The sequence below is a fragment of the Choloepus didactylus genome, chromosome 2 (genome assembly GCF_015220235.1).
Source record: "Choloepus didactylus isolate mChoDid1 chromosome 2, mChoDid1.pri, whole genome shotgun sequence".
NCBI classification, from domain to species: domain Eukaryota; kingdom Metazoa; phylum Chordata; class Mammalia; order Pilosa; family Megalonychidae; genus Choloepus; species Choloepus didactylus.
Genome location: NC_051308.1, coordinates 3,006,585 through 3,033,598, shown reverse-complemented (window position 1 = coordinate 3,033,598; position 27,014 = coordinate 3,006,585). Strand labels below are relative to the sequence as shown.

The window sequence follows — 27,014 nt, the reverse complement described above, 5'->3', positions numbered from 1 at the left end:
GGCTACTGGGATACTGACCACATTTCCCAGCCTCCCTTGCAGCTAGCTGTGGCCATGCCAAAGTGTTTTTGAGAGGAAGCAGCTGGTAATGTTATTGAAAATGACCAATTTAAGTATCTTCCTGAGGCTGAGCCAATTTATTAATATTCAACTACCTTTCAACTTTTTCAAGGGCAAAAGAGGTATCCATGTATAAATATAGTGAAGATGTTCAAAGCTGTCTCCTCCAAGACAGCCATCACCATTCAGAGAAACAGTCAGGGTTAAAAGTCCCATGGAGAGTTTAATAAACTGCTGGGCTGGCGATGAGTTAGGTGCATTCGAACAGCAGTTACAGTGATAATGATAAAGCTGAGGACAATGGCTCAAATTATTGGGGATGTGTATGGATGGCACTTCCATTCATTTTCCTATTTGTTAATAATAAAATTCTGCATTTTAGCTCCATGGTGGCCCCCAGCTGGAGAGCTCTTTTCCTGCCTTGCCAGCTGCTGGATGGGGGTCATGTGACTACATGTGGCCAGTGTCAGCACTTGCCAGGAGGTGAAGAACTTGCAGGGATAACCTGGCTCCTTTGCCCTGCACAGAACATAGAAACTGGAGCAGACACCAGGCATCACCCCATTGGTCATGTGTGGCTTTTCTCTGGACCTGATATTGTCCATGGTACTGTGCGGCAGCTCTACAAAGCAGTCTGGCCTGGCTCTGCTTTATGCCCAGGTGTGCTATGAGAGCTTTAATAGGCTGATCTTAGTGACTGCATTCCATCAAATCCAAGACAGCAGAGAAGGTAAGACACACCAATTGTTTTATGAACCACCGAGAAAAAAAGAAACAAAACGCTGCCACTTCAGCTATGGCCTAATCTTTTCTTAACACTTAGCTCATTTATTTTATACTTATCGAAATAATTATTTAGGCTTATTTAGACTTGTTTTTTGCCCTAAATATTTGTATCATAATTTTAAGCTAAATGAATTGGCAGAGGTATACCTACAATTTTTTTGCAATCAGGATCTGACACTTAGGAATGACTTTTGGCTCACTGTCCTTGATGTGTTTTTATCCAACACTATCCTTCTGTGCCACCAAGAGTGTTGGCAAGTCAGCTTTGCTTAAAAGACCATGCCATTTTTGTCCCTGGGGTTTCTGTACAGTGCTGATATCCATTCTGCAAGTTCAGATGCTGAAGCTTTTTCTATTTTTTTTTAGAGCAGTTGTAAGTTTACGAAAAATCATGCAAAAAGTACAAAGTCCCCACATTCCACCTCAGTCACACACACAGTTTCCCCTATTATTAACATTGGAGCTTTCTTGATTTTTACCAGATGTCAGTGGAAGGTCATCAGACAACAATCAGAAACCATATTCTTCCCTAAAATGACCCATAAATGATTGGTTGACTGAGGCACCGGGGGAGCGTGGTTACCCAGTCACACCAGTGCTATGCCTCTGTGTCTCTGAGGGTGCTTGATCTCTCATTTCAGGTACATGTCCATGAAACAAACCAAGATGGAACACTCCTGGCCATCTACTCCAGGTGACTGTCAGCCAGGCCCACTTCCTCTTTCCTGAAAGGGCTGAGGCTTCTGCTAAGGGATGCACATAACTCAGCTGACAAGACAGACAATACACTTGGCTGTGACAGTTCCCCAGGTGCAGGCAATGACAACAAGCCACGGCTGTCACCTGGCCATCACTGACTGAAAGACAGTCAGTAGAAAGACAAGTTTCAGAGATATTAAAAATGGGCTTCGCAGGAGTACAGCAATGCCCCAAACAACCCTGTAAAACCGGTAATAAAATGCCTTCTATTTTACATGAGAAGAAGAAACTGCAGTCAAAGGGCTTACCAAAGGTCTCACAGCCAGTAGGAGATGAGGTCACATTACAAGCCAAACCAAGGTACTGGCTCCTAACCACAATCCTGTATGCTGTTAACCTATTCCTACCCAGCATGGAGCTTACAGGACCAGCAGGCAGACAGTGAACAAGTAAATAAATAAAAGGACAAGAAACTTCCCGGCTGTGCTGAGTGCTATCCAGAAGAGACAGCAGTGTGATGGGGTGGTGATTTGGGCCCCCCACTTGTCTTTAGCCCCTAACCAGGAGAAGACGAGGCTCAGCTATACTGGTTAAAATCTCACGCTCTAAAGGGACCTGAAGTCAGGGCAACATTCCGAAAGAAAAGGGAAACTATCAGCCACATCATAAAGAGCTTGGGAACTCATTTTATTACAGAGGCAAATTTTTTTTTTTTTTTTTTAAAGAATGAATGATAGAAGGAAAAGGGGGAGGATGTGAAAAGGATGGAGGTCAAACGGCTAGACCAGTGAACTGGAACCCTAGAACTAGGGGTCCTCTTTCCAACGGCAGAAAGGGCGTGACCACCCCCTCCGGCAGTATCCTGGAGGCTACCCTAGCAGAGGTTGGGGGTGGGGGGCAAAGTGTTCCCCAGGTAACACATTTCTCCAGGAAGGGCCTGCCCAAGGCCCCTCCTCCACTCTCCCGCACGGAGCGCGAGGAAGGCTGATGACAGGCGCGAGTGGGTGGGGGGGCGCCCGTGGCTGCCCCGGGTCTGCCTGGGGGACCGGCCCAGGCGCCCAAAGTTGGCATCTGGGTTGGGGGAGAGTTTCGGAAATAAAAGCGCGCCAGGCCTTCCCTGCCAACCCGGCAGCGACGCTGCGAAGGCGGCATCCCGAGCTCTCGGGCCTCCTTCTGCGCATGATCTCTGTGGACCCCGCTCCATCTTAACTTTTCCAGAAAAAGGTTATGTAAATCAGAAGACACACAGTCCATTCACACGAGGCGGCGGCGTGCCAGGAGACAGCTGCTCGGCTCGTCAGGCCCCAGACGTGAGGCCCCGGCGCGGGGGTGACAGGGGCGCTGGGCCGGATTCCCAAAAGGGGGCTGCGTCTGCGGGGCGCGGTGCATCTCTCCCCAGCCCGCGCGCCGCCCTCGCCCCGGACCCAACTCGGGCCCGGACCCTGATCGCGGCTCCCAGATCGAACCGGGCCTCCAGCGGAGAGCGCGGCGGGCCCGGAGCCTAGGCGCGAGCGCCCCTCCCTCTCTCCTTCCCCTCCGGTCCTCGCTTCCTCCCGCCTCTCCCCGCCCCCGGACGTGCCTTGGGGCCGGGTCTCCACCCCCTGCCGGCGCCTCCTTCCCCAGTTCCCGCGCTGCGCGACTGCATCAGAGCCCGCGGCGCACGTGGAGGCCCGCGCCCGCCTGGCTGCCGCGGGGGATGCCGCGTGGGTCTGGGTTCCCGCCCCAGTTGGTCCAGCCCCCGCGCCGGCGCGCACGCTTCCCGCCGGCCGCCTCGGACCGGTCGGCGCCAAGCACCCGCGGCCCTGCGGCTCGCAAGCCCTCCACGGTCCCCCGAGATCCGAGAGCGCCTTTCTGCCCCGACTCCGTGGGACGCCCCCAGGGGGGGCCCCGAGACCCGGACATGCTGTCCCCGCCGCGCTCGCCAGGCTCACCTGATCACCGAGTCCCGCGCCGGGGGCACCTGGCTGCCCCGGCCGCAGCTGCCCTGGGCCTTGCCGTCCTGCAGCCGCCGGCGCCCAAGAGATTCCTCCCCGGCGCCTCCGACCCCGCTGCGGGCCCGACAGGGCACCGGGGGACGGCCCAGGGGCTGCAACGGGCGGCACAGCGGGCCCAGGAAGAGCGAGAGCCGCGCGCTCATGGCGCCGCGGGCGGGCGGGCGGCGGAGACAAGGGGAGACGGAGATGCGACTGCCGGGTCCCGAGCCGCGGCGAGGCCCCTGGATGCGGCGGGCGAGGGCCGGAGCGGGCGGTCACTCGGCAGCGGCGAGAAAGGACCTGCTCCTCCTCCCGGGCGCAGCGGGAGCCCCAGGGAGGCTCTGCACCTAGTGGCTGTGACGTCCCGGGGGCGGGGGCCTGCGCGACGCCGGCTGCTCTCGCGCGTTTCTCTGACCTCAGGGTTTCTGACAGTGTCACCGACTGCTGGAAATCTAGTTACGTGATGCAGTTCACATCAGGTTGGGACTGGGACCCATCTTGCCCCCAGGCGGTGTATCATCCTTCCTGTCTGCCAGGGATGCTGATAGCATCCTGGTTTCTCAAGTGGTAGTTTGCTTCCTGAAAGGACAGGCGACTGAGTATCCAACTCGGCTAGGATCTGTTTATGCAGAAAGTGAATGAGCCTTGGAGTTCAAGTGCTGCGTCTGTCACTTTAGGCAAGTTATTTAGCTTTAGGTGAATTTAGCTGCCACCTGGAACAAGAAGTCAAGGTTATTTCCTTGTAGTCTGACCGTAATGAGTAAAGTGGGAGTAAGCTAGTCCAGGATAAGAGGTTTTCCACCAGCTAAGCACTGTTCTAAGTGCTTGGAAGATACTTCGTTTAATTCTTCAAATCTATGAGTTGAGTATTATTGCCGAATTTTGAACCTTAGGAAACGGGTCTAAGGTGGGTCGGTTTATTGGCAGAGCTAGGAGTTTGCCTAACACCAAAGATCATGTTCTTAATCTTAATCTTTCATTGTAGGATGACTGCCACATCTGTCATCGCAATGAATTGGTAGGGTGCAGGAATAGCGAACATTTTCACAGCCCTAGGGGGTGGGTGGGTATTACCACCAATTACAAACAAGGAAGCACCTGCACAAAAATTATACTTTATTCAAGCAAGTAAGTTTCAGAAACAAGACTTATACCATTCATTCATCTGCTGCCATTAAGATCTGGGGCGAGTCACCTAAGTTCTTGGAGGCTTCACCCTTGAAGTGGGAACCATTCACTTAACAGACATTCTTTGAAATTGCTGAACAGCAACCACTGGTCACAAAGATGAGAATCACCCAGTTCACACCAGCAGGAACTTCCCAGGACTAACTCCCTCCCTAGCAGTAATAGTTGGTACTCTGCCTGGCAAGTGCTGCAAGAGTTTGTTCAAAAAGGCTTGTGGATACCACATATGATATGGTACCATTTATACGAAATGGCCAGAATAGGTGAATTTATAGAGACAGGAAGTAGATACTGGTTGCTTATGGCTGGGTGTGGGTGTGGGGTGGGAAGGTGAGAGAATGGGGAGTGACTGCTAATGGGTATGGGTTTTTTGAGATGGTGATTAAAATATTTGAAAATTAATAAAACCATTGAACTGTACACTTTAATTGTACAGGTGTTCTAGTTTGCTAATGCTGCCAGAACACCAGAAATGGATTGGCTTTTATAAAAGGGGGTTTATTTGGTTACACAGTTACAGTCTTAAGGCTATAAAGTGTCCCAAGGTAACATATCAACAATCAGGTACCTTCACTGGAGGACAGCCAATGGTGTCCGGAAAACCTCTGTTAGCTGGGAAGGCACGTGGCTGGCCTCTGCTTGCTCCCAGGTTGCGTTTCAAAATGGCCTTCTCCAGAATGTCTTCAGCTTCCAACAGTCGTCTTCAAAATGTCTGTCTCAGCTGCAGCATTGAGCTCCTTATGTCTGAGCTTGTATAAGGCTCTAGTAAACTAATCAAGGCCCATGCTGAATGGGTGGGGCCACACCTCCTTGGAAATTATTTAATCAGAGCTATCACCTATGGTTGGATGGGTCACATCTCCATGGAGACACCGAACCAATAGTTTCTAACCTAATCCACACTAATAAGTCTGCCCCCACAAGATTGCATCAAAGAATATGACTTTTGGCGGGACATAATATACCCAAACTAGCATAGTAGGTGAATTATATCTCAACAAAATTGTTACTGAAAAAAAAAGGGGAGTGGTGAGGGGAGGGTTGTGCAGGTGGTTTGGAGTGGCTTAACTTTTTCCTGGAGAAGAATCAGAATTCACCAGATGATCTGATGCTTGAGCTGAGCAAGCTGAGAAACAGCCTTTATGCTAGTTGGATGACACAAGGTGGTACCAACCACACTGGTAGTCTCACTAGAAACACCAACCATGTGATCAGGAGTTGGGGCTTTGAGCCTGACTTCCTGGGAGAGCAGGGAGGCTGGAGATTGAGTTCAACCCTGTGGGCATTGATTCCATCAATCATGCCAACATAAGGAAACCCCATAAAAACTCCAGGCAGTGTAGTTGAGGTGAGCTTCCCTGGTTGTTAATACACATTGATGCCCTAGGAGGGTGACACACCCTGACTCCATGGGGAGAGGACACGGAAACTTTGCATATGAAACCACCCCCCCCCACCCCCCACCCAGATCTCACCCTATGGCTTTCTTCTTTTGGCTTCTTTTTTGCTATAATAAAACTATAATCATAAATGTAGGGCTTTCTTTAGTTCTGGGAGATATTCCAGCGAGTCATTGAACTTGATGGGGTGGCAGAAACCCCTAAATTTGGAGCCAGTTGGTCTGAAGTGCAGATGGCCTGGAACTTACAACTGGTACCTGAAGGACAGTCTTGTAGAGGATGACTGTTCTAGTTTGCTAATGCTGCCAGAATACAAAACACCAAAAATGGACTGGCTTTTATAAAGGGGGTTTATTTCTTTACAATCTTAAGGCCATAAAGTGTCCAAGGTAAGTCATCAGCCATCGAGTACCTTCACTGGAGGATGGCCAATGGTGTCCAGAAAACCTCTGTTAGCTGGGAAGGCATGTGGCTGGTGTCTGCTCCAGAGTTCTGGTTTCAAAATGGCTTTCTCCCAGGACGTTCCTCTCTAGGCTGCAGCTCCTCTTCAAAATGTCACTCTCAGTTGCTCTTGGGGCATTTGTCCTCTCTTAGCTTCTCCGGAGCAAGAGTCTGCTTTCAACAGCCATCTTCAAACTCTGTCTCATCTGTAGCTCCTCTCTCAGCTCCTGGGCGTTCTTCAGAGTGTCCCTCCTGGCTGTAGCAAGCTGGCTCCTTCTGTCTGAGCTTATATAGTGCTCCAGTAAACTAATCAAGGCCCATGCTGAATGGGTGGGGCCACACCTCCATGGAAATTATCTAATCAGAGTTATCACCTACAGTTGGGTGGGTTGCCTCTCCATGGAAACACTCAAAGAATTACAATCTAATCAACACTAACACACCTGCCCCCACGAGACTGCATCAAAGATAATGGCATTTTGGGGGACATAATACATTCAAACCAGCACAATGACCCTGAACCTGTGGGTTCTGGCCTAACTCTGGGAAGAGTCGGAGTTGCATGGCATTTTCATAAGAGAAATAAAGCTTCTCTGAACATCCTTTCATTCACTTATTCAATAGCTATGTGTGTGTTGGGAAAGGGATGGTGTTTTAGTTTCCTAGGCTGCCCAAAACAGACACCACGAAATGGTTTTGGCTTAAACAGTGGGAATTTATTAGCTTACAGACTTACAGTTTTGAGGCCATGAAAATGTCTGAATTAAGGCATCATCAAGGTGATGCTTTCTTTCCAGAGACTGGCACATGGTGGCATCTGCTGGTCCCCCCCTTCTCTTCTGGGTTTCATTTGCTTTCAGCCGCTTGCTTCCATAGCTTTCTCTTTGTCTGAATTTTATTCTTATAAAGGACTCCAGTAAGAAGATTAAGACCTGTCCTGAACAAGGTGGGTCAAATCATAACTGAAGTAGTCTCCTCAAAAAGTCCTGCTTGCAATGGGTTCACACACAGGAACGGATTAGCTTCAAGAACATGATTTTCCAGGGTACACACAGGTCCACTCCACCACAGATGGGAAGAAGGTCACTCAAGATTCACACCAGTGCTGGTAATGTCAGTCACTCTTTGTGGGAGCAGGTCTCAGAAAACTCATAATAATCAAAATGTTACTAGAGAAGAAATAGTACGAAGAGGTGGAGGACCAAGAGCATCTCAACATCTTCATATAAAAAAGAAGCAACCCTCCTGATCATATGAAATTGCATGGAAAAGTATGGTGTTCTTGTGAATTCTATGGCCCATCGTGGCCCAGCAGGTACCAAAGAGGATTTCCCAACGATTCATGAGATACTCTGTATGAATGAAAGACTTGAATAGAAAAGGTTGTCATGTTAAAAACTGCAAACCTGAGCCAGACCAACTGGGACCTCAGTCACAAATACTAACTTGTTACTGAAATTCCCTAATACAGAAATGATTCAGGATATATATATATATGTGTGCTGCAAAGCCATTTTAGAAAAGGCACTTTGGAGGCTGTTTCACAGTCATCACCAAAAGTTCACAACCATCAACTCCTTTAAAGTAATACTCTGCATCTTTAAACTAGATGATATGCTAAAGTATAAAAATTTTCCTCACCTAGAGGCCATGATTGTTTTTTGTTGTAGTGATAGTATGTTTTCTTTCTAAATTTTTGTTGTGGTAACATGTATTGGCTATACAATTTCTCATTTTAACCACTTTCAGGTGTACAATTTAGGGGTATTGAGTTCATTCACAATGTTGTGCTGCCATCACCAGTACCAAGTCATTTTCATCACCCCAAGCAGACACTGTGCCCATTAGGCATAACTCCCCATCCTCCTGCCCTACGCCACCCCCACTCCCCGGTAATAATCTGTAATCTATTTTCTGTCTCTTTGAATTTGCTTATTGTAGGAGTTTCATGTAAGTGAAATCATACAGTATTTGTCCTTTTGTGTCTGGCTTATTTCGCTCAACCTGAGGTCTTCAAAGTTCATCCATGTTGTAGCATGTATCAGAACTTCATCACTTTTAATGACTGAATAATATTCCAGTGTGTATATATCACATTTTGTTTATACATTCATTGGTTGATGGACACTTGGGCTGTTCCCACCTTTTGGCTGTTGTAAATAATGCTGCTATGAACATCAGTGTGCAAATATCTGTTCAAGTCCCTGTTTTCAATTATTTTGAGTATATATATAGAAGTATAATTCCTGGATCACTTGTTAATCCTAAATTTAACCTTCTGATATTTGCTAAGTCTGCTTCCTTGGTAACCTCTGGGCCACTTAAAGCATCAGGCTTTACATCCCTGTAGTCCTGGGTCACCTCCTGATATGTATGTCCCTCTGATCGTCTATCCTTGTTTGTTTCCCTGTCGTGCTTCCTCTCTCCGGCACCACTGCTGCTGTAATTCCCACGTCTTTCCTTTCAGTGTTCTGGATGATCTTAAATTGCGTAAATTCCTCTACATCCTCATCCTTGTAATGTAACAGTCCTTTTAATACATTTCTTTTTCTTTTTCTTTTTTTTTTTTTTTTTTTAACTAAAACGTGGATCTCCCATGAAGATACTCTTTTTCCTGTGGCCCTCTTAAGGGAAGGTGATTCATTCTCCTGCAATCCAATACCTCAAATTCACGAGGGAAGCCAGCATCTTCCTGGGTCTATACTGATGGCTGGAGACCATTCCTTCCTGCCCTTGTGAATGAACTTTTGCTGCTAGGAGGCGTGTGCCATGTGGAATGCAACTCTCTTGTGCTATCTATCTGGCATCACCCACTGACCTTGCTGATCCCCCTCATTCAGTGTAGGCTTTGGCACGTGGCTTATAGTCCCATGTCCTTCCTCTATTCTGAGCACCCTCATTTTGGGGGATGACCTTCTCAACATCCGGGCCTCTCTAGTCTTGATTTTCTCATTGCCAGTGACCTTTGCCTCCATTCACTTTAGCTACGGTACCAAACAAAATTCTTTGTTGCAAACAATAGAAACTGACATTAGCCAACTTAGATTATCCATCCGAGACTCTTCTCCTTTTCTAAATATAAGCATTTCATGCCATAAATGTCTCCTAGTTTTCTAGGGCAGCCACAAAACTGGCTGGCTTAAACCACAGGAATTTATTGTCTCATAGTCAGTAACTATTGTAGAAGCCCAAAATCAAGGTTGTGACAGGCCATGGCTTCTCCTGGCATCTGTGGCGTTTTGGCAGTCTTCTGTCCACATGGCAATCTTTCTCTCCTTGTGTCTGCTTCCCTGATTTCTGCTGCCTTCTGCTTTTTACTTCCAGGTCCAATTTCCTTAGCTCATAAGGACTTCAGCCATGTTGGATCAAGCACCCCCCCCCCCCCATTCAGTTTGGGCTCACCTGAATTAAAAATAACATCTTCAGAGGCCATATTTACAGATGGATTCACACCCACAGGAACGCAGACTTGAACACGCCTTTTGTGGGGGACATGATTCAATCCCCAACAGTTTTCCCTTTGGGTACTTCTTATGCCATTTTGCTATGTTGTGTTTTCATTTTGATTATATACTTTTTAATTTCCCTTGAGATTTCCTTTTTGAGCCATGAGTTCTTTAGAAGTGTGTTATTTAATTTCCAAATATTTGGGAATTTTCAAAATGTGATTTCCAGTTTAATTCTGGTTTGTCAGAGAATGTACTTTGTAAGAGTTAAATTCTTTGAAATTTGTTGAGGTCTGTTGTATGACCCAGAATATAATCAGTCTTGGTGAATGTTCCACAAGCACTTGAAAACAACCTGTATTTTGCTGTGGGGGTTCAGTGACCTCTAAATGTCAGTTAGGTCAAATTGGTGGATAATATTGTTTAGGAATTCTATATCCTTACTGGTTTTCTGTCTACTAGTTCTGTAGATTAAAGTCTCTGTTGTAATTGGTCTCCAACTGTAATTGTGGATTTGTCTATTTCTCCTTGCAGTTCTTTTGATTTTGGTTCACTGACCTTAGCAAACTAAGCATTAAAGGAAATTATTAGAAAGATATCTATTAACTTGCAGAATTGATGGGAATTCCAGAGCGTCAGGTTCATAAAACAGGCAAGAACTGAGAGAAAATAAGGATATAGTGCCTACATCTGGACTTTTTTGATTTGAGGCACTCAGCCCCTTCTCGGGGCCCCTCCTGAGACTAGGCCAGCCTTAGCAAAAACCTTCCTTTATCTACTCTGATCCCTTTTCATCCTATTTCTTCATTTCCTTACACCCAGTTCTTTCTAGCCTTGTTTATGGTTCCGTGTAAAAGAGAAGAAATCCTTTTTGCCTAACCCTTGAGACGCTTGCAGACCTTATGGTCAGAACCTTCTTCATATTGCAATAATCCCCTCCCTTTATTGCAACAGTCCCTTTCCCCACCTGCAAAAATCCTTTGCAATGAAGCCTTTCCTTATCAAGTCTGGATTTGTTTATTTGACTCACATACAGACAGACACACACATACACACACACACACACACACACACACACACACACACACACTACAAGATCATCTAATGATTAATCTAATATAGCTGCTATCAAGAAAACAGAAACCATCCCAGATACTAAATCAGTATCTCAAAAGTAATCTTAAGATGTAGAAAATGGTCACGGGCCACTGCAACAGGGTATATACCACTACCCTCAGCCACTTTCTGCCCTGCTCACCGAGTACTGTAGCTAAATGCAGCTTGGGAAATTCTTGACCTTGCTAGAGTAAACACATTGATTCACACTGTAATTTACTTTGTACTTTACAAAGTTTATTAAATAATGGGCATTACTAATTTTTATTATCTTATATACAGTATTTAAACTATGTTTTCCTAGATGCATTTCCCCCCCCCCACAAAGAACAGAGTAGCTGAAAAGTGACCTCATAAAAAAAGAAATTGATCCTTCAGTACAGGGACTGAATAAGAACATGACATACTTTTAAGTACATATAACTTTTTACCCCCAGTTATATACACCCCCACCCCACCTCCAAAAGAAACTAAACAAAAGCATTTAATAGATGACTTTGAGGAAAAATATAAACATCATGCTTATGTATACATACACAACTCTCAGAATCTGTGTCCTGGCCCATAGAAGTCACTGGTGACATATAAAGCTACAGATTTGTCCTAAAACCTAAAGACAACCACATGGACCTTTGATATAGTAAGACATCCGTGGTTGGCGGGGAAAGGGGCTGGTGGTGGTCTATTCTTAGAGTTGACGTCAAAGCCATGCAACAAGAAAAGACACTGGTGTGAAGAATTCATAATTTCTGGGATGAAGACACAGTGATAATATGGATAATATAGAAGATGGGTCATATAAACTAAAATGCAAAAATGGGAAACTGAATTCCTCAGACAAGATGATTCAGGGTAACAAATATTCCAGCAAGTCTAAGAACATACTTTCTTACAGTGCTTATCTTTTCTGATGTGACATAATCCTGAAAACTCATATGATGTTTAAATAAAGGCAATGGAAGAAGGAATGTTTCCAGAACCCTGCTATTCAATACTGACTGTTTTTTAAGCTACAAGAAGAAATAGTAGTTCGGAGAAGCAAGAGACTTGGGTTGAATATATTTTTGTTATTTACTAATAGCATCTATTAGTAAAATAAGGATGGGCACATTTTATGTTTTACAGTTAAAAAAAAGAGGCATAGGATTTACAAAGAGGAAAAGAATTATAAGATGTCACTGGTTGAATATTATTGCTTACCTTTAAATGAAAAGCTTGTATCCCTTGTTATGACACATACTGTCATCTTTCAGAAAGGAAACTTGAGAGTGTGTGTGGGGGAGGGTTCACAGAATGTAAAACTGCTTAAAATGAGAATACAAATGCCACTGTTTGAGTAAACATTCTTGTTACAGTAACTGGCATCTTCAATAAAATGGAATCTTTTTGTAAAGCAGCAATCCATCTGCCTTTTTTTTTTAGGTTCTTTGATTTTGTTTTTTGACTCACAGGGTCTTGCTTTTGTTTTTCTGTTCCCTTCCCAAAGTATAGGTACATTGATATCACAATGAACTGCTATTTAAAGATCATAATTACAATATAAAAGGAAGATGCTTTAGTTAAAACTTAGTAGCCAAAGATACTGTTCTCTCCCCAGGTTATGTCTGGTACAGAAAATAAACTACTTAGAGCTGGGAGAAGGTCCCCTGGCCGCATCCAAAACTCACGAAAGTACACGTAAAAAACTGCCCTGGAGGGGGTAATTTTAAAGTGCTGTGTCCTATTTTAGCTATGGTTTACTTTTGGTTGATTAAAGATGAGCATGTACAATGGTGTGGAAAGTTTTTTGACTGGTTTGGTTTTGTTTTGTTCTTGTTCGACTCTAAAACCAGGAGATAATCAAGTTGGTCCCAGATGTTATCCCATGTTTTTTAATAATAATGGTTAGTCAATTTGCATTTTATCGACCTTGGTTTTCTTTAAGCCATTCAGAGAATCTTTCGTTTCACCCCAGAAATAAAAAAATAAGCATGATGAGCAGCACATCATCCAGGCCTTGTCCAGGAATACAGGTGAGGAGTTTTGCTTATACCAAATTGATCCTACTATATTCTAATTTTCAACAGCCACACAATTTTTGCTTCACAAAGAACTGATTAGGAATATCAGCATACAAACCCTAAAATGGACCCCAGATGGCACTCTAATTTAGACATCTCTGGCTTATGCCAGATATAAGCACAGTCCTTTAAAAAGCCGAAGTTTGCTTTCCTTTTAAAACACATGAAAAGACTTCCTTGTTGTCTGTGAGTTCTAGGGAAAAACTACTCGTGGCTTCTAGATAATACTTTCTTAGAGTCTGGGCATTATTGTCAGGATATGGAAAAGAAATGTATATCATGGCTGTCGTGTTAAATAAAACCAAAACAACAACAACAAAATGTCTAAAAATTTTCAAGTAAGATTGACTTACATGAAACAAGACAATCAGCATCAGCAAACATTCTGTTAACTGGTGCTGATGTCTGCTACAGTACAATCTGGGCCACTTTGTCAGCCGCTTCAGAAAGTTGTGCTGAAATAGAAAGTACATTGTACACCTCCAGTTATTACAAAACCACTTTAATCTGGTAGATATAAAACACTTCACCAGCATCTGTAATTTATGAGCCTAATAAGTCAATTCAGGCAGCTACTCCTGAGAACATTAGGCAAAGCTGCTTGAACTAAGACACTGAAATTTGTCCCTTAGAGACTGAACAATATTTTGCTGATTGGGAGACGGCCCTCTCCAAAGATAGTCATCCAGTTTGTCAGGATCGTTGTATGATGCCAGGTATGGTGAAAGACCAAGTTTGCTGTTTACTGGCCTTTTTGGAATGCAAGGGCTTTTGCTCAAAGCTTGAGATATATTGTTGCCGCAGACTTTTTGGGAAAAATCAGCATCCATGATCTTTGGGTCAGATTTCCTCCTACCATTATGAGATAGCTCTAACTCTGACTCATCTTCTTCTGACTTTATTTCCACATAGTCATCTTCATCGCCTTCAGTCTCTTTGAAATTGGAGAAATAGTTCTGTGTAGCTATTTGGGCACTTAAGGGCAATTTTCTATTCACTACCAGCACTTTCTGGGAGTCTTGGAGTGTGAGATCTGAGCGTTTTCCAGGGCGCTGCTGACATGAGTCTGGCAGTAGACCTTGGTGACCCTCACATCTGGGACTTCCGTGTGAAGACACTGGCTGCTTCTTTAGGCCGTCACTGGGATAGTTGATGGAGTCCATTGATTTGTTCATCAGGATTGAGGAAGATGACTGGGACCTGCCATAAGGCTGAGATTTAGGGCTGATTCCTTTCCAACCTAGGGAGTTGTAGAGATGGCTATGACATGAGTTCTCTTTGTTGGGCTGATTTACCACCACACTGTGTCTCTGCAAGGGGCCTGGTAAAGGGTCACAGGTCTGAAGAGAAGGCACAGAGCAAGCCGGGGACAACTGTCTGGGGGTACTTCTTGCATTGATCTCTAAAGTGGGATATTTCAACTTCAAGTCTTGCTCTGGCTGGGGACAGAAATCTGCTAGTTCTCCATTGCTATAGGTTGAATGCAAAAGCCAGTCTTTGCTACCATGCTGGGACTGGGAAGGTGATGGGGGGCTGGAGATGGAAGGCTCTCGAGGGCTGGCCCAGTCATCCTTCTGAGTTTTAAGGGGAGTCTCTCGGAATACAATCTGGTCGTACAGTTGGGAATACTCAGCAATCCTGGCACCTGGAAGGCAAATATTGAAACGTCTAAATACTCATATGATTATTTCTCTACGCAAAGACTAAAAATAGGAATATAGCATTTTAACCAACACATTAAAAAAAAAAGAATTAAACAGTAGGCCAGACTTTTAAGTCAAGTCTGAGGACAAGTAATAGTTGAATAATAAGCAATGCAAACTAATGAAATAATCCATAGTTTAAAAAACAAACAAATGTCACCTAAAGCTTTCTTTCAATTGATCTAACCCTGGATTATTTTATTCCAACAGGTCTGTAAGTGTCCAGTATATGTAATGAAAATTTCTAGTGTTCTTTAGAAGCATGAATAGTGTCAATGCTGAAAACAGACACTATCGGTAACAGGAAAGACAGCATTTAAGCCCTGATCAAAAAAAAATAACCCAAGTAGTCATTAAAAGAGCATGGCCACAATACACAGTGCAATGGCTACCCCTGGCTTTGCACCACTCTTGATTGCTCTCAGACAATTTGTCCTAGCAGAATCTGCTCATGGCGGCTCTTTCCATACTTCTTGTTTCCAGGCAGCCTCCCACAGCCACTGTCTGGGGAACCAATGTCTCGGGGACGTCTTCTTTTCCAGTACTTCAAAACCACGTGTATCGACTAACCCAAATCTCCTTTCCCAGCCCCAAGGAGCTGGCCCCTAAAGGCTTCTAAATGCACTAAGAATGAAACATCGGTGCCTACAGCCAATAATCTGATGCTCTCTAATACTGGTTGTAGATGAGGACTTGACAGTTACTGCCCCCAAAGCCTTTGCTACTTAAAATCAAGCCACAAGGTCATTCTCCCCTTTGCCCCACTTCCGAATAAGAACATTTCTAAAGACATTAACTGAACCGTGTTATGGATGGAGCATTCTCTTGGGCCAGCAGTGATTAAAGAGAAGGAGCTCAGACAAGTCAATTTTAAGAGCTGTTCCGCCCTGTTCCTCCACCATCCAGGGACCCTAGAATCAAAGAATTCCATGTGTCCTCGAAACCACTCAGACCACAACTACACAATCTCTAGAGAAGAAGTCCCATATACAATGATCAGCAGATGACAATCTTGTTTTCTTCCTCAATAAGCTATTTTTCTTAAATTTCTTAGCTATTTGTTTGTATATTATTCTTTTAATTTAAACTCACATATTCATTTGGTTGGGTTTCTCCCACTTCTTTTGAGTCTATCTTCTATGAGAACTGAAAACAACCTGTTATCTCCTGTGCCCTCTAATTCCAACCCCTTCAATTCCCTCATCCCTTTGACCTCTGCAATCAGGGTGAATAACCTGTTTAGCTTATCATTATAGCTCCTATATTCAGATCCTCCAGCTTTCCAAATCCAAATCCCTTGGAAGGACAGAGATTACTAGTTAAAGATTTCCAGTAACCAAAACTTGAGATCTTACTCCTTACACTGGGGCATAGTAAAGACTCTTAAGATTTAGCAAAATCTGATGCGACTGAAAGACCACATGGATGGCAATGGCCCCATCTTAGCCATCCTGATATTTATAAGGTCTCAGTAACTGTGAAACCCAACCAAAGGCAGCTGGACCTTTCCACGTCATTGTTGGTCAGAAGTCCAACCTGAAAGTCAGGTGGTTCTGCAAAAGCCATTTTCACATCCCCGATGGCCCTTAGCCCGATCCCACACTCAGTCATGAAGGCTCTGGGCCTTCATGGTTTGGGTGCAAGCAGTAAGAGCTAATTAGCAAAGTTGATTGAACTATTCCAGTACTAAAATTTAACCATGAAGTCTTGTAAAAACGGTTGGCTTTTGAATTTAGAACATGGTGGCCCACATAATCTGAAACCATGTATGAGTATTTCTCATGTTTTTGCCTTCCTTGTCACATTCTCCTTTTCCTTTGCTTAATCAAATCCTACCCATCTCTCCGGACCTTCCATTACCCCCCCCCACCCCCCTTCCATGGAACCTTTTCTAACTGATTCCTCTTCTCTTAAGTCTTATATACTTAGCATATGCCCTGGTACTTAGCTAGAGCTTGTGTGTGCGCACGCACGCGCGCACACACACACACACACACACACACACAATCTACTTGTTTGATGTGGGCTTGTTGGTTATTCCAGCTAGTCTGTGATCTTTCGATCTTGGAGAACAATGTGATCCATTTTGCTCAAATCCCCACTGAGCACCTACCTATTCCAGACAGAAGTCGGTCTCACTGACTACCTCATTATTCAGTTAATTTTTTTGACTACCTCCTTTTATTTTGAACATAGTGTTAAAAATGGATGTGCTTTCCCTGATCCCATACCACCAAGGGAATAATTTCCACCCTGGAAATAGAGGCATAGAAGGAAAAAGGGAAGCAGGAAGCCAGCCTTTGATTAAAGTGCCTCCTATAGATAACTCAGAATGGATACAGTTTATCTTTGGATAACAAAGAATTGACCATTTCTCAATTTTTGAGTAAAAAGATATCTCACCAAGTAGACAACACACTGTGCCTATTTAAAATTTTTTTTTCTCAACTTGACCTTATGAGAGTGTTTATAACTTGCCTGATGCCAATGTGAAAGAAAGTAAAGCATCCAGAGCACTAGCTGTCATTACATAGAATCCCCAGACACATAGGAAACAGCTGGCCAGAGAGGAGCCCACAAAGCTTAACATTAATCGGCTGGGTCAAAGTTCCCCTTCTCCTCAGTTCAGGTATGGACAGTCTTTGTAGAACATGTACATTATCATTAAGTGACAACCCCTGGGCTCTCTCTGGTTTATTTCCCTTTTTGCTCGTTTAAAAGGTAGAGTGCTTATGATCCCAGATAACAGTGTGAAGTGCTCCTTGCTGAAGGAAGAGTGAAACACACTGTTTCCAAGAAAGAGGATTGAAATATGTTTCTGAGGTATGCTTGAGATGTAGACAAAAGCACAGAATGTTATTTTGCCGTCCCTATTTTTTACAAGGAGGAATCACCCTCACACCTGTCTGGAGTTTTCTCCCGGGTGAAAGATCACAAAAAGGTAGGAACCCAAAGGCATCCTTGTTCTCAAAGATGATCAGGAGGGAGGGTTGGCTGAACAAGTTGGCCAGCATGCTAAGACAGGCTCTAAAACGTGGGGTTGGTGACTAGACCTGGTTGTATGGTTTATAGCTGGAAATCTGGCCCGGGACCTGTAGACCCCTGCTAGAGAGTTCAATAAAGATGCTCGAGAGTTTCAGCAGGTGAATAGGGCGCTCCTCCTTCCGTACAACACCGAGAACAAGCTCCTGGCAAAGTGGCAAGGCCCATACGAAGAAGTCTGGAGAATCGGTCCATTCGATGACGACGTCCTGTGCCCAGATAAACAAGAGAGAGAAAAGGAGTCATCACGTCAACTGATTGAAAGCTTAGTGGGCACAGGAAGTGGTCTCGATCCACCCAGATGGAAGAGGCGTGGGTATAATTCGTCAGGTCCAAGAGATGGCAGGCCCTAGGGACGTGTTCCTGCCAGACAACAGGGGAAGACACTAGTCTCAGAAGATGGCTTTGGAGAAACCTTCTCCTCTTTGTTGGGAAGAATGTCGGTAGTAGCCCACCATGTCAAGAACGGACCCAGACACAAAGTGGAGCAAAGATCCTATGGGACCGCAAGAAGACACAAGTAGGCAAAACAAAAGAGAACCAACCAAAACCAAAATGAAATACAGGAAAACCCCAAGTTGGAATTGGTTGATACTGAAAAGGAGGGTACATAAGATGACCATTTACATCCTAAGAATTCAGAGTCGAAGGACGTGCTTTGTCAAGGCTAGAGTTCTTGCATTTTCATGGATGGTTCATAATCTAAACAGGCGATTACTACTTTTTAAATGATACTCTGTGGGAATATCCACTGTCATCAGAAACATTAGTCTCCTATTTTCTCTTATTCTGAGAAATTGAGCCACCACAAATTTCAGGCCCCAACCCAGATTTGGCCAGTGGTTGCCATTGCAAATACACAACTATTTCCAACTACCATCTATACACAGAAACAGAGTCCTTCTGCAGCTGGAACTTGGTCACTTTCTCTAAGGATAACAACAAACCAGTCTAGCAGCACTAGTTTTAGAAAATAGGCATGAATGACTTTAAAAAGATTACTGCAAGGAGAAAAATATATGTGATCCAGCCCCTCACACTCATAGAAAAATCACTGTTAATGTTTATCTTATTTTTTAAAAAGAAGAAGAACTCAAAGAGAGTCTGAAAAATCCTTTGGGTATCAACTCCAGGGCTTACTTTCCCTATCTGTTAAGAGATTTTACTGTCTGATTAGCTCTAGAAAAGATTAAGGCCTTAGACATTTCTTAAGCACTCCGCAAACAAAGAAAAAACACCTACAGATTCTTGTCATGTAACCTGTGAGTTTATTTAGGACTTGACTACTTCTTTCTAATTCTCTGGTTTCCGTGGAAATAAATGAGTCAATCCCAAAGAGAGGAGAGTAGCAGCATTGGCTTGGCCTAACCTGTCCGTGATTATCAAGTCACTCTATCTGAGCTTGTCCTGATGTGCAGCCTTCTGTTCTGTTTTTTTTATTTTTTTATTTTTTTCAAGGGGAGGATTAATTCCTCTCATTTGATATCGAGTTAGTTCTTTGTCAGAAAGTCTAGGGCAGGGGTTCTCAAAATACCATTTCCAGGCCACAGTGTTTTAAAATGCAGATTCCTAGGCCTTGCCCCAGAAACCTCTCTGGCCTGGGAGGGGTGGGGCTAGGGGGTGGTGAAAAGCTCCTCAAGTGAGAAGCATCATCCTTGGGGTTTTCAATGTGCTTTATTCACCCATATGCTCTTCTGCTGGTATCAGTGTTCAGTTTTGCCCTGCACATCCTCTCTTATGTAGCCAGGGGATATGCACGTCTTTACAACAGAGAAAAAAAAGTCAAATCATGAACATCTGATTCCTTTAGCCCTAATCTTATCAATATCATACCGAAGATCCCGGTTTAGTTCTGCCTCACATAAATAAGGATACCCAATGAGATGGCATGCACTGCAGCAGCTATTTAAAAAAATCAAGTAGTAATTGAAGTATGTGAGAAAATGACTGTGTTATAGTGCAGGAAAGCTAAGGAAAATGCAAAAAGGATGTTGTTGTTGTTATTATTATTATTATTTTGTCTTCGTTGGTAAGAGTAGGCTTTTAAGTTGGGAATCTGGAGCAAAGAGCAATCCTGTTCCATCTGCTCCCACACCTTAAGACCTTACACAAGCTACTAAATCCTAACAATTACTGGTCCATAGGGAAAAGAACTGACATCACGAGTTAAAACTGATTGCTATTCTTCCTACTTTTGATTGCCTTAGAGAAAACTTTTTCCTAAACATCAATTCTGAAGTGACAGTGTTAGCAGCAGACCAAAACCCTCCCAGGCCAAATTAATCAAATTCATCCGATTCAGTGGAGACAAGACGGTAAAAGATCAATCATGGATTTGTGGTCTTACTGTGACGTGACAATGTTATCCCAAGCATATCCACTTTAAGGACGTTTAGGACCTGGAAACTGCTCTCCCACCTGACTCTCAAGAAGGAAGAGATGCACAGTCAACCTACCAATGGCAGGCCCTCCTTGCTTCTTTTCTTCCAAAATGGCAGCCAGGTCTTTGTGCCCGGGTCTGTGCTGCTCGCCAGCCAGCTGCTCCAAGTCGGGGCTTTTCGCTTTTAAAAGCTGGTTGGCCTTCTTGATCTTCTGACTGTACTGCCTCGCCATCATGAAGACTCTGCTTTTTGTTTTGTCTGTGGCATCCACCCCAGGGTCAGGGCTTTCCAGGTCTGTCTGGGACAGGCTGTTGCTGGCCAGGTCGTAGGGATTTTCCACAGGAGGCGTTTCACTGGCCAGAGAGTGCTGGTGGAGGCTCACAAAGGAGTCTTCTTTGGAAATCAGGTCTTCTTCCAACTGGCAGCGGGGCTGGCTGGCCCGGCCAACCCTGCTTGTCCCAGATGTAGGGAAAGCATGGCTCCCCGGGAGGGAGAGGGTGGACAGGGAGTGCTCCCTGTCCCGGCTTAGTTCAGGGGTGCTCCCGGGGTGCAGCCTGTCTTGCACATCATCTTTGCTAACGGGAAAGGCAGCAAGGAGACGATCTCTCGCCTTGTCTTCATTTTTCTTGATGTAATTTTCCAGGTCATTCCAGATTTCATCTACTTCTTCAGACAGTCTATCTGATACGGACTTATCAGTGATGGACAAGCTGCAGCTGGAAGAGTTGTAGAGCAAACTCAAATAATCCTGGGCAGGGGGCCCCTGGGGACCAGGTGCCTCATCCTCACTGAGCTGAAGGCTGTCTTGGGAAACGAATGGCCTCAGGCTGTCACAGCATGGGAAGTCAGTTTCTAGACCCAAAAAAGTGCTCCTCTTGGAGTGCTTTAGGCTGCTGCACTGGAAATTCAGTGATGGCGGATCCAGGAGTCCTATCGTGTCATAGATGTTTTCCTCGACTGCCTTGAGCTCCTGTGCACTCTGGCTGGCTACATCCCTACCTGCCAGAGTGCCGTCTCCTTTTGTGGGAAGAGAACTCTTATCTTGGCCTCTTTGCCTCTTTGAGAAGACTAACTCCGGGGTGCTTTTGGGGCGAACAGAGTCGCGGGCCGATTGGAGGGGAGTGGATTCAGCTTCTTCCCGTTTAGCAAACATTAGTTTCAAGTCCTCGTAACTTATGTTATCGTAGACATGGTCTATATCATCGATAGTCAACTCTATAGAGGACCCCAAGGAAGTCATCCTGTCCTGCTCTTCTATTTTAGGGCTGTTGTGCAGTTCCCTTCGGAGGCTATACTGAGAGCCATGGCTGTCTCTGATTCTCACGTCAGGAGGGCAGGTGTTGTTCTCGCCAGCGCTGCTGGCCCGCCTGACCATCCTGTGGCCGGTGCTGGAGGTCTCCAGCGGCTGGATCTGGCCCATGTGCCAGCTGCAAGGGCGGCTCGAGGTGCTCTCTTCACTCAGTCTGCTAGAGTTCAAGTCTGAAGAGGAAAAGCACGGCAGGAACATCTGATAATCGTCGTCATCATCCCCCTGCTCCTGCGGAGACCGTCGGCTGGGAAACAGGGCTCGCCTGACCTGGTGGTCGGTCCAGATGTTCCCGATCACACCGTCCCCGCCCAGCACGCCGACCAGGACCGAGCTGCTGGGCTGACTGTTCCGCTGGGTGGGGGGTGGCCCTGCCGAGGGAAGCCGGGGAGACCCTTCTTCTCTGGAAACCTGAGGAGGTGAGAAACACAGCCGTTGAATTACAGCACCACGGAGAGGACACCCAACTTGCACATTTCTCCTGTATTTACCCATTGCCTCTCCCTCTAGACTGTAGCATTCTTAAAGAAAACGTAGACTTTGCTGATTTCAGTTGAGTTGAAGAACATTCTCATTTTTGCAGAAGGGACAGAAAGGACAATAGCCAGGACTACCTGAGAAACTAAGCTAGGCCATTTGCCAACATTCTTCAAACCTAATGTTGACAATCACTGTACGAATTAGATATGATTGTACCCATTGCACAGCAAGGAAACCTAGGCTCCTGGAGATTCCGTCCCTTGCTCTACCTAGCCAGTAGCAAAGCTAGGACTCAAACCCAGGGCTGACCCCCAAACCCTTGCCCCGCTGAAGAAAACTCTTTGATACTTCAAATAAGGCTGGTGTGCACTTGGCAAATACTCACTGTATAAATTAATATACATTGGTCTCCAGGACTGTGATAGCCTTTTATATTAGGGACTTTCTTAGAAGCCTTGACCCTGGGAGTCTTCTAGCTTCAAAAGCCCCAAGGGGTTCCCTTAACCATCAGACCCACCAGATGCCTGGCTAGCACTACCTTGCTTCGTAGACTCCCGGCAAAGAGACTTTTGTGGCAGGAATGTAATTTAATCCACTATTGAGTTCATGAAACTTACTTTCTTTCAAAATACGCTTAACTAAGTAACTTACAGTTGCCTGTTAGGAAGTAAAATATAATGATATTATTTCTAGTCAAAGAAAACAATGAAGTCTTTCATAACCTCGGGCTTTCTTGATGGAGCTCAATTGTGCAGACAGGGAGCTGATGACCCACTGATACTATCCTGCAGGTAAAAGGATTAGCTTCAAAAAGTTAAGGCCTGATCAAACTAATTAGTACCCAGAACATATTTTCTGATGAAAACACTATAGTAACATATTGCGAATGTTAAATTTAGCAAGAACTTTTCATCACTTGTTAATGAAATCAGGCACATATTGCCTTGGAATCTGTCTCCCTCTCTTTCTGCCTGCTCACCTGCCTGTCTGTCTGTGTGTCTATCAACTTTATCTATCATCTATCTATCTATCTATCTATCTATCTATCTATCCATCTACCCACCCACATACCCACCTATCCCCCACCCATCTATCCATCCATCTATCAGAGAAGGAAGAGAAGAGAGGACAAGAATAAAATTCCATCCCAAATGTTATCTTTCTGTTAAAAATTTAAAATGTAAAAAAAAATGCAATTAATCACTTAATCTTTACTCTCTTTTTTTCACATTGCAAAACTGGGATCATTTGAGGCCCAGAAATACATGAATATACATACACACATGAATATATGTACACACACACACATATATAATTTTGTATTTATTGCTTTTATGTTTCCTTTTTCACCCTTTAATAGCTCTTTTCATCCTACTCAGACTATACTGGTATAATGTTTATAAAATATCAGCATCTAACAACCTGCATTTTATAAAATAAAACAAGATAATATTAACTAGTTAAATTACAACAAACCATTTTGAAAGTGTAGGAAAATGATTTTGTTTCCTCACAACAACCAAAAGGAATACCTTTCTAAGATCTTTCATTTCAGAAAATTCCCAGACCTTTTAGAAAATGAGGAATATGAATTATTCATTTCAAAGTATATTTTTAAGGTGATTACATTTGGAATGAAGTCAGTGGTAATTTGGAAGCAGAAAGTTTGCATCCAACAAATCATCAGGAGAAAGTGAAAGAGCTCTTAGATTAAGAAATAGTCATTCTTTGGATTGGTCACACATAGAAGTGTGGAGTTTAAGTGCCTCTATTTTACAAGAGCCACAATAAACTCTCCCCGCCCACCCCCCCAATCTCAGCATTATGGCCATTTAGTAATAAGATGATATTAGCTATCATTTATGGAGTACTTGCTTTGTGCCAAACACTATAATAAGCACTTTACAAATATATATGTTGCCTCATTTGATCTTTGTAACAACCTGTAAATTGGGAAGCAAACTTGTGGTGAAGTTGAGCAACTTGCCTGTAGTCCACTCAGCTTACACATGGCAGAAGTGGATTTGAGCTCATGTCTTAATGCATAGCTTACATATGAGCTTAACCACCACCACATCTATATCTATATCTATATCTAATATATATATATATATATGTGTGTGTGTGTGTGTGTGTGTGTGTGTATATATATATATATATATATATATATGTATATATATATATATATATATGTATATATATATATATATATATGTATATATAGGATTTTTTGGGGAATTTATTATAATTACTAAAGGAAGGAGAACTATTAAGCTATTATAAAGGAATCTTTCCTCTTCTAAACTCTTTAATCATTAGTAAATCTGCATTTAGTACATATTCAACACATTACTGAATTACCAAGGAAAAGGCACCAGGTATTTTTATTTCTTTCCTGTGTTCATATTTTATAAGGTTCAGTTAGTTCCCATTTGGGGATTTGGTTTGGTCCCTGTTGAAGAAAGTTTCCAAAAATCTCTTGAGATTGTACCTCTTGACTCTTGGACCAGGTGATTCCCCCCTCCCCGCCCCCCAACCCCATATCGCTGAGTGGGGTTTGACTCCATGATCCTAGTCTGGCTGCCAGAAAGATTAGGGCACCTTCCACAGTGATTCCATTTCTCAACCCAAAGGAGATTACAAAAAGTCACAATAAACCAATTAATGATAATCATTTTCAAGAGCTCTCTTCCTGAATATCACTCAGTATGTGCTACCTGATAAAACTCCACTTGTCCTATGCGTGAAATTGCTTAAGGGTAGGACTGGGCTTCTGTTGATTTTCCAAGATTTTAACTGGAAGATAGAACCTTTATCAGCAGAGTGGTGTAAGTGGAATTGTGGGGAAAGATCGACAAAGCTACAACCTTACAGACCCATAACGTTAAACAAGAAGCCACCATCAGTTCTCCAAGAATCGTTAAGCCAGTTGTTCCATAGCCATAATGGAAAATCCTCAGGTCAGGATACAATACCTATTCTTCACAGGTAATCCATTTGGACACACATCTTTCAGTAGAGGATAGAGAATATCATTTTAATTTTAATGCATCTCTATATAATTTTCTCTTTCTTAGTTGCTAGCATATTAGAATAGCTAGAAGGAAAGAATTGAAATGGTGGAACTGAAACACATAGCATCCTTTGAAATTTGCTCTACATCTACTTGTTAAATTGTACTTTGAAAGTTATTACTTTTTGCATATATGTTATATTTCACAATAAGGAAATAACTGAAACTGCCAAACGATAACCAATAACATTCTTCGAAATTTGCTAACTACTTGTTAAATTGCACTTGGAAAGTTATCACTTCCATGTATATATGTTACATTCCACAATAAAAAATACGGTTAAAAAAAAAACTCCCCTCTCCTAACTTTTTATCAGGGGAAGAAAGACGGAAAAATGATTCAGCAGTGTTTTGCTGTGTCCCACTTCATCACACTTCTTACACAAGTAGCAGGACTGTTTTCTGGGAAGGGGCTCCCCATCTTTGTGCTTTGAGAAGGTGATACTCAGGAGATGGGAGCCACGTCTTATGTGGGTGAGCATGTGCAGCATGGGGCAGCTCGCTCTGGCGCTGGGCAGGTGCTACATCTTAAGGGAGGGTGTGGCTCCCTGAGGGGACAATGGGGCTGAGGGATGGATGCACAGTTAGTTCTATGAGATGAAGCAGTGGGGTGGGGTGGGGGGTTGACTAGGATGAGTCATCATTTAAATCTAGTTCAAAATGTACAGTAATTGTTTATACTTGGAATACAGGCTGGGGTTGAGCTATATAGAAGAAAGGGTGCCCAAAGCAAACGTTCCAAAATAAGAAATGTCATTGTGCTCACCTTTTGGATGTCCTGCGTTGTCTCTGAAAAATAGAAAGTGTTTTTTTTTTTTTTAAGTTTGAGAATTAAAAATGTATCTCACACATAGGTAAATGCTAATATGTTACAGGACTTCTTCAATTATTGCTAACAATTAAAGCCTCTTACTCCTAATTTTCATAAAATGCCTCTCAATTATCCTAGCTCTACATCCTGTGCTAGTACTAGATGCAAAACAACCCTGCATGCATCTGAGTGTTATGTATCTTTCTTAATCCCTGAGTTTTGTTTGATTATGTATGTCTTATCTTTAAAAATTGTTTAATTAGAAACTATATACAGAAGCATGTCAAATAAAAGTGATTAAAACCTCCCTACAATGGCTCCTCCACCCCCAGGTGACTACAGTTCATTCTCTCCCCCACTCTCTCTCACACATATACACCTTCCCCCACACACAATGCACAGTGTTTTGGTCTTGATTTTTTAAATAAAGGTGAGATGTGCAACACTGCTTTTTCTTCTAAATATATTGTAGTCAGTACGGAGAGATCTACTTCATTCAGTTTTTTTTCCTTTAAACTTTTTATTTTGAAAAATTTCAAACTTACAGGACAGCTGCAAAAGTAATGCAACACCCTATTTCGTTGTTTTTGACAGCTGCTAGAATATTCCATTATATGGAAGGACTGCAATTTATTTAACCATTTCCCACTAGATGGGCATTTTATGTGATGTCCTGTTACAATTGCTGGGTACTTCTATACATGCCTAAAAGGGTTAGGAGGAAATAAGTATTTTAAATTCTAATGGGTATTACCAAATTTTGCTCCAAAAAAAGGTTTCAAAAATCCACACTCCTGCTTTTCTTTGTCTTTCGGCCAAGCTAATTTAGCTTTCCCCACCTCCAATTATCTCATTTAAATATGTGGTTTCTTGATTACCAATGGGGTGACAATTTTTTTTTTTCATTTTATTGGCAATTTGTGTTTCCTCTGTGAAACTGCCCAATTAGATTCTCTGTCTTTTAAAAAAGAGTCACTTGTTTCTCTCTCTTTTTTTTTTGATGTATGGGATTTTCATATATAATAGGGATATTCTTCTTTTATGCCTGT

General features: G+C 43.5%; 2 protein-coding genes across 5 annotated transcripts in view; both read right to left on the bottom strand.

Annotated features, from left to right (window-relative positions):
* MTHFD1L (methylenetetrahydrofolate dehydrogenase (NADP+ dependent) 1 like) overlaps positions 1 to 3,878 on the bottom strand; it is a 221,647-nt gene extending 217,769 nt beyond the window's left edge. For 2 of the 3 annotated variants that reach the window (XR_005214335.1, XM_037819435.1), the window contains exon 1: positions 3,477 to 3,878. Coding sequence is in view for 2 of the 3 variants with exons in the window: in XM_037819435.1 (XP_037675363.1) it covers positions 3,477 to 3,682 (206 nt within the window). In the remaining variant the exon portion in view is untranslated. The remainder of the gene's footprint in view (positions 1 to 3,476) is intronic. The other variant, XM_037819428.1, reaches the window with a different exon arrangement.
* Positions 3,879 to 11,244: 7,366 nt separating this feature from the next.
* The window catches only part of PLEKHG1 (pleckstrin homology and RhoGEF domain containing G1), a 229,535-nt gene continuing 213,765 nt past the window's right edge, over positions 11,245 to 27,014 (bottom strand). For both annotated transcript variants that reach the window (XM_037819416.1, XM_037819406.1), the window contains 3 exons: positions 25,921 to 25,943; positions 20,371 to 22,012; positions 11,245 to 14,814 (listed from right to left, as the gene is read on the bottom strand). In XM_037819416.1, the coding sequence (XP_037675344.1) occupies positions 13,757 to 14,814; positions 20,371 to 22,012; positions 25,921 to 25,943 (2,723 nt within the window). In that variant the 3' untranslated portion in view covers positions 11,245 to 13,756. The remainder of the gene's footprint in view (positions 14,815 to 20,370; positions 22,013 to 25,920; positions 25,944 to 27,014) is intronic.